At 43.9% G+C, this 13,987-nt stretch overlaps 1 protein-coding gene across 1 annotated transcript; it reads left to right on the top strand.

Moving 5' to 3' along the window:
• The first annotated feature begins 1,578 nt into the window (after positions 1-1,578).
• STMND1 (stathmin domain containing 1) lies at positions 1,579-9,640 on the top strand. Its single transcript, XM_055799890.1, is given in 6 exon segments — positions 1,579-1,662; positions 2,498-2,675; positions 4,839-4,993; positions 8,859-8,981; positions 9,412-9,465; positions 9,467-9,640. Coding segments are annotated over 6 exon segments (768 nt in total).
• Positions 9,641-13,987: the final 4,347 nt, after the last annotated feature.

The following is a 13,987-nucleotide window of genomic DNA, read 5'->3' as shown; positions in this document are numbered from 1 at the left end:
CAAGAAATATATAGAACAGCAACAACAAACCCACACACCCCAAAAGGTTATTTGACTTGCATTCTGTGTGAATTCAAACTGGACACAAGAATCAGGTCCCTGTTGATTAAGGATGAAAAAAGAACAAAAATTCATGGAGGACACTTCTTTCTCAGGAGACAGTAAATGCACATTGGAGAGTTCCTTGCAGCTTAGGATGCCGGCACAGGTAGGTGCAGCCACATGCACGCACTCCGAGCTGGGTAGAGATGCTAGCTGCAACCTGGAAGCCATACATAACCTTGGTGCAGTGCTTTACACAGTGAAGTAAGGTGCACTGGGGCAGGGAAGATCACTTTAGGCTCACTGCCATGCAACTGAGCTTACTGAGCTTTCCAACCATACCAGCTGAGGGGTTGGACTGGAGACAGGAGGAACACGTAGGGCTGCCTGCAGCCATCCATGCAGTGATCTCGTAGGCTGGGGTCACTGTCTCAATGTTAGTATTCATTTGATGCTGAAAGTCCACTAGCTTTACTACTTGAAAGACCCATTAGTCATGCACACATCGCCCTTTCACATATATGGAAATGAAATTTGTCAGGTTTTACAGAAAGTTTCCCACTACAAATCGGGATAAGGTCACCAGATGATATTCACTTGTTAACAGGGTCTCAGGAAGTTTAGAAAAACCAACAATCCACCAACAAAACAATTCCTCATAGATTTTAATAATTACAGGGTGGTTTTGAATCTTTTGACTTCATACAAAGAGTCTGTTTCATGTGAATAGTTGTGAAAACACAATGTATTTCTTCTAGCAGCGCTAGTTATCTCAGCACAAATGACCCAAAACAGGATCTTCAACTGACAGCACTGCCTTAACATTTCCCTGCTATCTTCTATAATAACCTCTTGGAAGTATAAACCATGGCTGTTTTTTTCTTTTTAAAAAAAAAAAAAGAAAAAAATCTCCTACAGACATCTACTCCTAAGGATATAAACAGATTCAAAACAGTAATCAAGGAATTGTACAATGATCTCAAAGGACATTTAAAACGTTTTCCCTAGTCACAGCCTGTCCCTGCCAACTGATGATATTTCTTCCCATTTAAAAGCTTGCCTTGCTGCTCGGAATCCCAGATTCAGGGCTGGTCTTTTCCAATGTTTTTGAAGAATACTTAAGAAATCCAACCAGAGAGTGAAATGTGTGTGTATTTTACATGAAACTATCTTGTTCACTTAAAAAAGGGAGGAGGGGGAAGACTGGAGGTACTGAAGCGCCTTCACTTGAGTTCCCACAGGAGGTCCACCAGCACCCTGAATGACCGGTAGGGATTTGCTGCTCTCAGACCAACACCCCAGCTGTGCAAGAAGAAACACTCCCTCTCAACTTCAGAGGAGGGTGCCTGGACAAAGACAGCGATGCCTGTATGCCAGGATGTAAGAAGAAAGCCTTCTGTGGTGTTATTTATTGTAGCAACAGGCCCTGGCAACAGTTAGACTCCATGGTGATAGCGAACAACCGAGCTCCCACGGAAGAGGCTGGGACATTCCTGCTCCCTGGACTTGCAGCCAGCAGATGGTCACAGTTTCACCATGGGCTGCAATATTTCTAACCGGGTCGCTGTCACCCAGCTGTCTTCTGAAGAGCTACAGAAGAACCAGGAAGCCAAAAGCCAGGTAGGGCCTTCTTCCAACGGGCTCTGTAAAATACATTTGACGTCTTGACGTGCAGGTGTACAAGGACATATGCATACACAGGGAAATGATTTTGCTGATATTAGCAGGAGCTCTGACTGTGTCAGGGAGCTCTTTAAGAGAGGGGCTACTCACTCAGCTTAACACAACCCGTCTGTCACAGGGAGAGCAGGTTATCTGGCCACGTGCATGAGCTGATGAAACAGCACCTGAAAAGTTGCTTTACCACCGTCTGACCCAACTTGCCTCACTGAAAGATACAATTAAAGGCACCTACATCCCACACCAGTAATGAATTACAACACTGCAGCAAGGTGGGTTTTGTCACAAAGAGTTACGAGGCAGGGGGCTTGTACCCTGTAATATTTGCCTATATACCTGTGCACGGCCACTTGCGTGTTTGCAGAATTGAGTTGGCTCAAGCCCAACATACAGGGAAGAGACAAAGAGACATCTAGGGTCTCATCCTGCATACTTTGGAGGTTCAAAGCTATTGTTTAGAAGGTGCATAGGTTAACACCTTACTGAGTGCTAAATTTAAAACTCAGGTTTAAATTTCTTACTAACGATCCACATACAGAAGGCACTTGAAGTTCTGAAACAATACCATAATATGGACATGTTTAGGCTTGAAGTTATTGCTTTCCTCTCCTCACCATCAACATCCACCTGTGACAGAACATGGAGAAGTACCAGGAACGTCTTTGTCTTCCACTGCACTCTGAACCTGCCGGTTCTGTGGTACTACTCTAGATACCACCTTAAATCTTTAGAAAGCCAAGGAGCTTTTCTCATTTGTTTCTTCATTTTCTTGTAGACTAAAAATGACAGCACTGCTGGAACAGAAGCTGCCCCCTCACAGGATGGGGCAGCTTGGCCAATGGGCACCTCAAAGGACAGAGCCAAACTTGGATGCGAGACCAGTGAGGGAGACTCCCCCAACGACCTACCAGAAAGATTTACACCTCAGAAAAACAGCAATGCACAACACACAGGTAAACAGCAACCGAAGTTCATACCAGCTCCACAAATGGAGGTCTAGGAGGAATTATTCTTGGCAGTCTATTGCTACAGTCAGCTTCTACACCCAGAAGCGCTCATGCTGCAACACAAGTATTGAGCTGTCAGCATTGATTTAAAACCATACTATAGTAGCAGAAAGCACTTCCTAGCTGGTGGTTATCTTCTGCAGCATGACTCAAGCCTCACTACCAGAACAGGCAGCAGGGTAGGTAGGTACTTGTCTTGGCAGACACCTGGAACACACCAAGAGAACAAACTCAGCCTTGTCCCCAGGGGTAGCCCTCTCTGACTGGGGTTACAGCACACTGGGAGGATGCATTGCCCACACGAGAGCTGTCAGTCTGCTCTTAGTCATTTTTTACAACAGAATGGTCGATGCAATGCCCCTGACTACCATCAGGTAGAGACAGTAAGTAAACACCATGTTATTCCTTAAGTCTGCAATCCAAAGTGGCAGGGCCAGTTATCATATAGAGAAAACTAAAGATTCCAGAAGTCATCATGACAATAAGCAAAGGTCTGCTAAGAAATGTATTTTTTAGGTACAAGTGAACACTTAAATCCAAACTTTTCTGTAATCTTAGGGTACCATTGTAGCAAGAGTTGCTAATGGAAAAGCAGCACCATCTCTGGTGCATTTAAACCTCCTAATTTTGTAGTTTAACTCTTGTATTTTTAAAGTGCTATGAACAGCTTACATTTCACAAACACACTAAATGGAAAATCTACAGTCGTTGTTTACTCTTTGTAATAAACAAGGGTTGCAATAAAACATTTCAAATTGAACACAAAAGGAATAATTACTGGTGTTTGCTATTCATTAAAGAGGACTTAACTCCCAATGCCACAGAAGGACGTGATGAAAGGATTTCATTTCATATTGAACAAAATTATTTGCTTGCTCTGAAATGGCGTTTCATTAATTTCAAACTCCTTTTCCTCCCACTCGCTGAAAGATAACTTCACAGGAAATTTCTAAACAGAAAGGTTTTGAAATTATGCTTCAATCATCTGTTTGGAGACACACAAAAAAACCCCATACCATACCAAGATACTTCAACTACATTTTCCTCCTGAATGGATGAGTAAAACCAATAAAAATTCACATCACTTGTCAATGTTGCCCACTCATCATGCTTTTATTTTTCACAAGGATATGTTTTGCTGTATACTGGCTTCTGACATTTACGTGTTCTGACTGACAGCTGAACCCTTGTACTTTTTGGGTAACTGGTTCAGTTATTTTAGGCAAGGTATGGAATCAGCTTCTACAAGGTGGTAGATACTCTTTATTTTTGTTTTACAACTAAAAACATAAGCCAACGTTGTCATACTCACACTGCTTATAGGGACTGGCGGATGTCAAATAACCAATTTTTATTTGGTCCAAGCAGTCTTTGTACAAAAGCTCTAACTTCTGCCAATAGAGGTTGGGCAGATGGTAGAACTGTCAACTGAGGGTTGAAAAACCTGATGGGTCTTGGCAATCAAGTCTTTGTTGTTTATTCATGTCTAATATGCGGAAACTAGACAGCCACTCAGAAGGGTTATCAAAATAATTTGGGTTTTATTCTTAATTGCTGTTTATAAATATATAATTAAGTGTTGGAATGCTTATGATCAGGCTCAAATGTTGCAACAGCATTGCTACATATCATAGACCACAACAGCATATGAACGTTTGGGTTCATTTAACAGAACAGAGTGATGTTTACAAGACTACCTGTTAGTAGCCTTGTACTATCTTGTCCCAGCCTGGCTTTCTCTGACCAGATCACAGAACCCTTGAGAACTTGAACTGCAAAGAGCTCCCTGTGGACATTAGGGAACACACTCAAAAATTGAATTCATGGGTCTTCAACACATGCTTCCACACTTTCCTGAATGTGCCACTCTGGGGGTAACTGACTGCAGTCAGAAACTGAACCAGGTGCCTGCACTGTTTTTCAAGCCACTAAAAAGCTTGCTGCAAAGTTTAAGCAGTGAAGAGAGCCTGGAGCAGGCCTCCTCCACTGGATGTTCTCAGTATGTAACCTCTTAAATAAAATCTCTGGCATTGGAAATGCATCATAAAGCTTTGTTTGAATGACAAGTGCTCTACAAGTATTAAGCTTTAATGTTTTCATCTTTTGAAGATGCACTGCTCACCAGTGAGTTCATCAGTAAATCATGGTCCTTACGGGATACAAGGAGGCAAAAATCATCAGACATTCTAGAGGAGCTGAGGATGCAGGGAATAATCAAGAGCCAAAGTACCACTGCCAAGACAGCAGAAGTGTATGAAAACAAGGTAAGTGTCATTATATGGGACAGGACCACTGCTACAGCTCTGACCCTGCTTTCAGCACCCCGAGATTCAGTTTCTGCACACACAAAGCATCCAAACATACCTCCTTTAAGACTTCAGAAGCAAGTTTGTTTAACAGAGAACTGCATTCTAGGGATGTTAATACAACAGAAGCTGGCAGCAGTTTCCAGTTTTTTGCATCTTCTGGGCTTGTTTGAAATGGGGACAAAGGAGATAACAACAGTGCTAAGAACTTGCCCTTTGGAAAACTCACTGGAAGTTACATGCCACAAACTTGTTTCTCAAGTCCACAAACGGAGAAGAAATACTACTGGAGGGCTTACAATTACACTTAAGTCCTCAGAAATCCTAAATATTCACACTTCTGAGAAATCTACAATTCACATTTGATCTCAGATTAAGAAGCCATTAAAAAAACATGGATTTAAAAAAAGTTACAGAACTGGTATTTGACTACTAAGAAGCTAGCATCCATTTTCTTTTCATTCTGAATGATAACCTGGGGTTTATTTTGGCTTCTGAACTCAAGCATTACGTTAAAGACCAGGTGCCTCCTCCAGATAGGGTTTCAAGTATAGATGTCAGGAGGGAGAAGGTCTGCAGGGAGTCTGTAAGGAGTTTAACACATCTATGGATACATGCTGTCCAAAGCATGATCTCACCACTGCTTGAACATGGGAACAACTCAAGCTCAAACCAAGGATGATTCTGAGTAACTTTGTCATTTGAGGCAAGCCTCTAACCTCAGACTCTTATGTTATTGAGGATCAAACAGAAACTTTCATAAGGAGGACTAAAGGAGCAACTGCCACCTTACAATCTGGCCACTGGTGCTGCCTAACAGATTTCCTATTGCCAGCACTTTGGAAAACGGGGCTAGAGGGTCTCCAAGTACAGCTTCTCCATAGACTTTACTTTCTTCCCTCAGACAAATTTTTGAGTATCCGAGAGGATTATCCCCTCTGTGGTTAAATTTAGGTAACATACTGCAGGCAGGTTTTTATATTTTTTCCCTTCATAAGATATGCAAGTGTCTGCTGGTTTTTTTGGTATTTTTTTCCTCCTGTATTAAAAAGCTGTCTGGTATTAAATTACACATACTCTTTTATTGACAGAAACTCAGTCTGTGCTATTTCTCCTTAGAGAATTTCTATCCTCCCAACATGAGGAAGGCACTTTTTTTTTTGTCTTAGAATCAGTACAGCTTTTAGAAATGAACCTCATACTTCTTACTGAAAGCCAACTTTTCCAAATGATATTTTACATTTGAGCTGGGCCCACTGCTGGGTGACCTACAAATGTAAACAAATCTGACACTAGCTGTTAACTATTAGTTGTCCTTTAGAAGCAACAGAAAGTTTGGCCTGTGTTATCTCCTGTAAGAATAATTTACTCCATTAGAACTCAAATGCAGCAGATTGCCTATGAATAGAGGGACTAGATGCACTAAACACAGACGCAGAAGAAAAGGTTTCTTGCCCAGAAATATTCCAAGTTACAACATGCAGCTCTGGATTTTGAGTATTAATACATAGGTAAATTCACGTCTGAGATTTTGGATTTGACCAGGAATAAGCATGACTAGCTTTATGTCAAATTTCAGTCCAGCAGTAGCTTCAATGAAGAACTGAGCTCACAGACCTCACAACACTGTGAAAGACGAGTACAACCAGGTTTGAGAGTATTTTTCTAATAATACTGGAGATGAGACACCTTTGCAAGAGCTTTCCCTTCCCATGCATAGTTCTGCTCCACTTAAGTATCTGCATCCCTCAAGCCTTGGCAGTATTACCTGTCTTCTCTGGATATCCTGCGTTGGTGACACTGGAACAGCTGTGCTAAAAGCCTTCAGTCTTCTGACCATCCCTCACTTTACCCCAAACAAAGGGACTCCAAGCAGTACAGGTTAAAATGCTTTTTTTATACCTGTTTCTAAGTATTCATTCCCTAAAGGAGCGGTACTTTTGAGACCAGCATTTCACAGGTCTAGCGTAACAAGGAAGAGCCATATACGCCACAGGATAAACCAGCCTCTACTGCTTTAACATTGGCTCTTACTAAAAATGCCAGCAGAGCCAGAACTTCCACCTAAGGTACAAGTATCCAGGCTTCCTTGCACAATTACACTTCAGCATTGAGGGGAAGGAAAAAAAAATAAATAAATGCCGGTTTTCTCTCCAGTGCTTCAAAAAGATAATATAGAATATCTCCAGTTGGAAGGGACCCATAAGGATCATAGAGTCCAACTCCCTGCTCCTCAAAGGACTACCTAAAACTAAACCATACAGCTAAGGGCATTGCTCAGATGCTGGCAGGCTTGGTGCTGTGACCACTGCCCTGGGGAGCCTGGTCCAGCAATCAACCACCCTCTCTCAGTGAAGAGTCTCTTCCCAATGTTCAAAGAATCATAGCTGATGTCAAACATGAAAATGTTTAATCCTCACCCCTGAAGAGTTACATTAAGCTCTTAATAAACACCCTTACTCCCAAGAAGTAGTAGGAGTTGAATTATAGGCAGCATGGGACACTTTAGCTTATTAATGCACCAGCAACTGTAGGATATCATCTATCAGGTTGACTTTCTTTCAAGGCTACCTTTAAAGGCACTCCTATGTGTGAGAGCTAGAGGGGTAAGCAAAAAGACCAAAAGCTGTAGTTTCAAGTGGAACGATCTACAGAAATTTTATCCATTTATCATGAGTTATCATTCACAAGGGATGCACACCAGTTATTATTTTAGCATTTCTATTGCTGTTAGCTTTCAGTGTGGGTTCATTGAAGCTATAAGGACTCCTGATCACCCAAAACTGTTTAGCAAAAAGTTCTTTCCTCAGCTTATATAGACACAGAACAATCTGGAAAGCAACATGCTTGGTGAATAATCTGTTTAGTTTGGACATATTGGGAAGAATTTTCCATTCATCTCTTCTTATGCAGTCTGCAGTGTATCTTGGGTAAGGAATGACATGCTCAGCATGCAATACCTTCCCACTTCAGGCTATTGCTACGATAGCCTTTGTCATTAGAAAGAAGAGTTTCTTTCTCTTTTTCAAAAGTCTTTTGTTTCATTTTTATGATGATTGAACATTGCTTTGTTCAGATTTTTTTGTGTCATCTGCGTTCAAACTGTCTCCTTTGTATATCAGTTTTCTTCCTACTGATTCATGCTCCACCTTCATCTCACTACATGAGTCATCTTCTATACTATTTGCAGCACTTAACACTTCTGGCAGCAAGGCCCGGCTTCTAGAGTTATTTATGGCAATAGAAGTCTGGGGAGCAGATAACTCAGGAAACTTGTAGCAGGATAGCGATTATTTCAACCCTAGGTCCTTGGTGTGGGTTTAACATGGCTAAAACTGCTCATCATACAGAAGACGGTAGAATCCAGCCTCCTGACTGATCAAATAATCACTGCATCTTCCCAGAAGTGCTACCCTCAGCAGCAGAGATCTAAGATTGGGCTGCTCATTTGTATGCAGCAGAGGCCAGCAGTATCACAATTACAAAGCTCTAACAAAGCTATTCTTAAGTCTCTTGAGCAGTAATAAAGTAACTTGCCTAAATACTTCAGGCCTCATTACAAAATCCCCACATCTGCTGGGTGTACAGCAACATTGCAAGCTTCACAGACACATCGCTCAGCAGAAAAGGGGAATTCTCACTGCAGACAACACTCACGAGTGAGCAGTGAGGTTATTAGCACATCATTATTTCTAGGCTTTCATTGGTATCAGGGTCCATCACCTCTACGCATGGGGAAAAAAAAAAAAGGCAGAAGGCAAGCAGCAAAGTGTCACCCCAACGTCAAAATATACCCTGCTGAAAGCTTCTAATATCTCTACAGGGAGATGCCCTGGAAAAGACACTGAAGAAATCCCCAGGTAGGCTGGAAGAAATTCAGTTTGGAAACAAGGAAGTGGGTGATTTTACAGTGAAGGACATGAAGATTTCTGCTGAAGTGAAAAAAACAGGTCATCTAATTCTGCTGTGTATTTTTCCAGTGTTTGCTTGATCACCTAAGCTAAATCCCTCTACTTTTTATAAATCAAGCTAATACAGATGGTTTATATACTCTACTACCAAAACCTGATTAACGGCAGCACAACAGGCCCTATATTCATCTCATAGACATTGGAAGTCCAGGTTTATTTTTGCCGAAAGCCTGGAAGATTACTCTAAAAAAATGCACAGGAGAAGAAACTTCTGGAGCAGTCTTTTCCTATAGTGAAAAATGCATCTTCCATGGACACCAGAATAAACTGACTAAGTTCAGTGCTAGCCGGAGTAACATTCTGATCACATTTGGGTAGAAAGATAGAACGAGCTGCTGCAGTTGTTTGACACATATGTGCTTCCATCCCTTATCATAAAGCACTGCTGGTATTGTTGTTTTGTTCCAGGTTAGGGAAGAGGAACTGAACAAAATGCCACAACACATCACATTTTTTTCTAGCAACTGTCCACCAGACTACAGGGAAACAGACTGAACAAGACCACCCAAGTTCTGAAAGTCAAGAGGGTACATACACCCCTCAGCCCTCACCTCCAGACATGAGCCAAGGGTACCACCAAAGGAAACAACTGCAGCAGAAGCCACAATTACTCCAGGACTTTCATCAAGTCTGATAACTCACAGCTGCATCAATAAACCAATACGGATCTAGGCTGTCTTACAAAAATGAACAACTCCCTGCAGCTGTCTTCTTTTTGGGCATAAGTAAATCATTTATCACAAGGCACAGCTGGGTCTTGTTACTACCTTGCTCACCTGGGAAAGTGGTACCTAATCCTAGTTGTTACACACTAATTGAAAGCAACAAACCAAATGAGAAGAGCCAGGAAGAGGTAAATTTGTAACTAGCCAGTCACTAAGTTTGAGCACATACACATTATCATTTTTCCATCAAGTTTACTTTATTATATTATGAAGTTTAGCTCACTTCTTGGATAGCTTCATGAAAAGACTCCCTTTTCCTAGGAAGCAGGGAAGAAGAGGTTGGAAAGACATTGTATACACATGGGAAAACATAAAAGCAGGTGTGCAGGAAAAAAACTGAGACCAGCAAAGATTTGGGGTAGTAGAACATGGTGGGACCCTAAGAGTAAGAAAAAAGGCTTTTAACTTATTGTGCGGAGTAACCAGCAAAGAGGTGAGAGCTTCAGACAGCAAGGTGACAACAGGCCCCCAAAACATCTATTTGACAAGCACTGAGCGTACAACAGAGAAAGAGATTTATGGGCTGAGATATACAAAGCAGGGGTGAGTTGTCCACATGGAAAAAGATGACTGCTTCTGTTAGTGATGCGTTTGGCCAGTCTTTTGACTTTGGAAACCCCCATGCCCTACCTCCAACACACACACAATAGCTAGTTCTTCCAAAGACAAGTAAAGCAATTGTGCTGTTCATGCTCTCCCCACCCCCAGCCCTGTCACTCCCCTCTGGTCCACCTCTAAACTCATCCACCACCACTTCCATTTGGGCCACCAGCTCTGTCCACCTCCCTCCCCCATCAACCCCACACCACACTTACCTCTGCTTCTACCCTGGCTTTTGACTTTCTTACCTCCAGTTACAGGTGACACGTTCTTCTTTTTCACTTTCCAAGCCAAGGAAATTCAGCTGCAACGCAGGACCACTCTTCTCTTAAAGCACAGGCCTGGCACCATAGAACAGATGAAAAGGTAGCCCCTTATTTTTACAGTCTCATGATAGTTCTCCCTTATCCTTCTCAGGAAGAAAAAAGCTTTCCTGCTTTCTCCTCTGCTCTTGCCAGACTTGTACTAAATCACTAAGGGGCGGAGCAAGAGCTCATCTCGTTTCCTGAGCAGCTGGGATCCCACCTGAAGAGCTGAGCAAGGCAACCCATCAGAAAGAGCCTTTCTTTCACCTCAGCTCCAGGCCTGGCTAAATTGGCAGGTTTTGTGAAAAAACTCTATTAGCAATAGAGAAGAAAACCTGACAATCACCCAGTGTTTCCCAGAAAGGATAGGAGAAAAACAGGAAGAAGAGAAAAAAAGAAAATAGGAAAAAGAGAATCTTCACTCAGCTGTTTCAAAATTATCCAACAACCTGACAACTAGAGGAAGAGATCTGAGGGTACATTCTCACCACAGTTAACCCGGGCTGTCCACTGAATTTTGTCTCTTAGGTACTTTAAGCCAAGGCTACCAGGCCAGGCTTGGAATAAAAACTGGTGTGTGCATGCACATATATATCCATATGGACTGTTCCACCATGTTAATTTGCCTCCCCTTACAGAGAAGTTACTCAAGTAACTAATAGTCTCCCAGTGCCTTCCCATAGTTTCAGAAAGACAAACGATGGTCTGTCTGCAGCCAATGCCATTTCTTCCACTGTCCCCTGTGGTACAGAAAGAGGAGCACAGCACCAGGAAAGGTGCCTTTTTTGTAACAGGACCACTCACGTGCTTCTGCCTGGCTCATCTGCGCGTCAGACACAATTGCTAGTCTCTCAAATCAGCTACGCAGCAAAGATACCTTGGAAAAAACAACAAGAAGCAAGAGGGCCTTTGCAAGTATCATTATAAACGGTCTACTTAGAAAAACTTAATAGAATCAAAGACTGACAATGAAGCTGTGGCACAGTGTAGTTCAACCGGTGGGCTCAGAAGTGATGCTGGCTAACTTGTCAGCTTTACATGGGAAGGACACAGACCTGTTTCAGAAGTGAGACACTCAATTCTTCCTCCTAAGCATATCCAAGAGTTTAAGCCCAGAGCACGTAACTTTTCCACATCCACCTCATGCGGCAGGGTGGGTTTTAGAGGTAGATAGCCTGGTATATGCTTTCTCAAGGGGCTGTTGTGTTGTCTGACTGTCCCTGTTAGACCAGCAGAAGTAATGTTCTGAGTCTTTCTAGGATGCTTGTTGGAAGAGGCTGAACACTGTGTACAAGCAGTGAAAGGCAATCTCAGGAAAAAAAAGCATGAATGCATGGATTTCTCCTTATACAATGTTCACAACAACTTTAATTACTGCCTCTGTTAGGAGGATCTGCTGAAGCCCACAGTTTCACACTTTTTGGCGCAGTAAGTTTCTAAGCCTTTTCCTCCAACAGAAGATGCAAACTCTTGGTTGGGCATACAGCTTAAATGGTTTCTGAACTTGGAAATCATTTAAAAATAAAGATCAAATCTCTCTGTTGACTAAACTAATGTTTGTATTACTAATAAGAGAAGAGTTTAAAGCCTGCCTTACTGAATTGTGTGTTCATCTGAACACTGATCTAACTGCTATTGAAAACCATCCATGTCTTTCCATTACCTTCAGTGGATGCTGGACTTGTCTCTTGATGTGTAAGAGCATAGTTAAGTGGGGAGAACAAAGCTGCATTTCTGAGCAAAGGAACAGCCTGCTGTTTCGATGGAGATCAAAGGAACAGGACGTGAATGTTCCTTGTGTATAAAATTACACTGAGATTCAGCTGACAACTGCAGGGCTCCTAGCCATGGAGTCTTGCACAAAAAAAAGGCAGGGCAGCAAGTAGGTGCTAGGTATCTGCTTTTAAAATGCCTTCAAGTATTCCACTTTCTCCTGTTTGACTGGTAGATCTCTTACCAAAGACCTTGGCGCACAGTCCAGTAGTGCCATGACCAAGCACCACAGACTTGTGTCACAACCACATTTGCGCGAATCCCTGGAAAAGGGAACAGGTAGGCAGCGGGAGCCCGCAGCACCATAGCAACTGTGCAAGAGAGCACTAGTCTCCCTGCCAGCACTCATCTCCCTCTGCCAGCCATGAACAGAGGGAGACACACGAGCCTAAGCAAGGGTGACCTGAGCAAAGATGCCATCTCTCCCATGCTAGGCCACAGACAGGAGGGGAGGCAGGAGCACCAGCCAGGGCTCGCTCACCTAAGACACTTGCAACCATCACAGACCTATTTCCACAGGAGTGGTTTGCCTGAATTTGCTCCCTTGAGTTTCGCCGGAGGGCAGCCGCTTTCTGAAACTGAACCCCAACTGGCTGAGCACCTGGGCGAACAGAGCCGGGGCGACGGGCATTTGAGCATGGCAAACATCAGGGCCACCGGCGCTCAGGTTACGTGCAGGCTATGGCATTCCTGCCCTTGCCATTTGGAGACTTCTTCATCCCTCCAAACCCCTCAGACACCTCTGGGAGAGGCTGTGAGCCCTTGCTTCAGGTAATACATGGGGGGCGGGGGGCCTTTTGGAGCCTCCTGCTCACATGATGAAGAGATGGTCAGAGCACGATGCCAGCACGATGCGCCGCACGTGGGGCTCTGTGCAGCCTGCCCGCTGCTCCTGCCTCTCCCCGCCACAGGGATTTTCCTGGGCATTTCACTGGAGTTCCAGCACAAAACGTGCCAGGCCTGAGGGAGGAAGCACAGGGGTAGCTCACCAGCAGGGAACCATTACCCGCAGGTCGGTGCCCCCCCAGGGTATCAAAGGATCCCCTTTGCTGTGCCCCCACAGGTGTCATTCACTCAGCTGTTCCCTGGCACAGCATCTGCACCTTCAGTCCCTGGGCAGCCTCCCGCTCCGGCAGGACACCCTGTGTCAGGTGTAGCCCCCCACAGCCCCCCACAGGTGTCACCCTGCCCCACGGGGCTCCCTGCCTGGCACCACTGCCCTTGTCGGCCTTCTCCACCTTCCCTCGCCTCTCCTGGTCCCGCTGGAGCACAGAGCTGAGGGAAGAGCCACCTCTCCCCATGTCCCCATGGAGAGGGGACCCGCAGAAGCCCAGGACCAGCCCGGCTGTCCCAGCCACAGCGGGGGGACCAGCCACTCTGGGCTGCCGTGGCCCACCTGCTCCGCCACTGCCCCCACAGAGGTTAGCTATTTATTTCTGCCCTTTATTTTTTCCACGAGTTTTTGAACAGGAAGGGAGAACATACCGTGCAGGCAGTATTTATGCTACCATCCCTTTCAGTCACAGTTTCCTTAGATACTCAGCTAAAAGAAAGATGAGGATAACTATTCGTTCACAC

The sequence above is a fragment of the Falco peregrinus genome, chromosome 3 (genome assembly GCF_023634155.1).
Source record: "Falco peregrinus isolate bFalPer1 chromosome 3, bFalPer1.pri, whole genome shotgun sequence".
Lineage (NCBI taxonomy): Eukaryota > Metazoa > Chordata > Aves > Falconiformes > Falconidae > Falco > Falco peregrinus.
The sequence above is the reverse complement of the archived record's forward strand: the minus strand, read 5'-3'. Positions and strand labels throughout refer to the sequence as shown.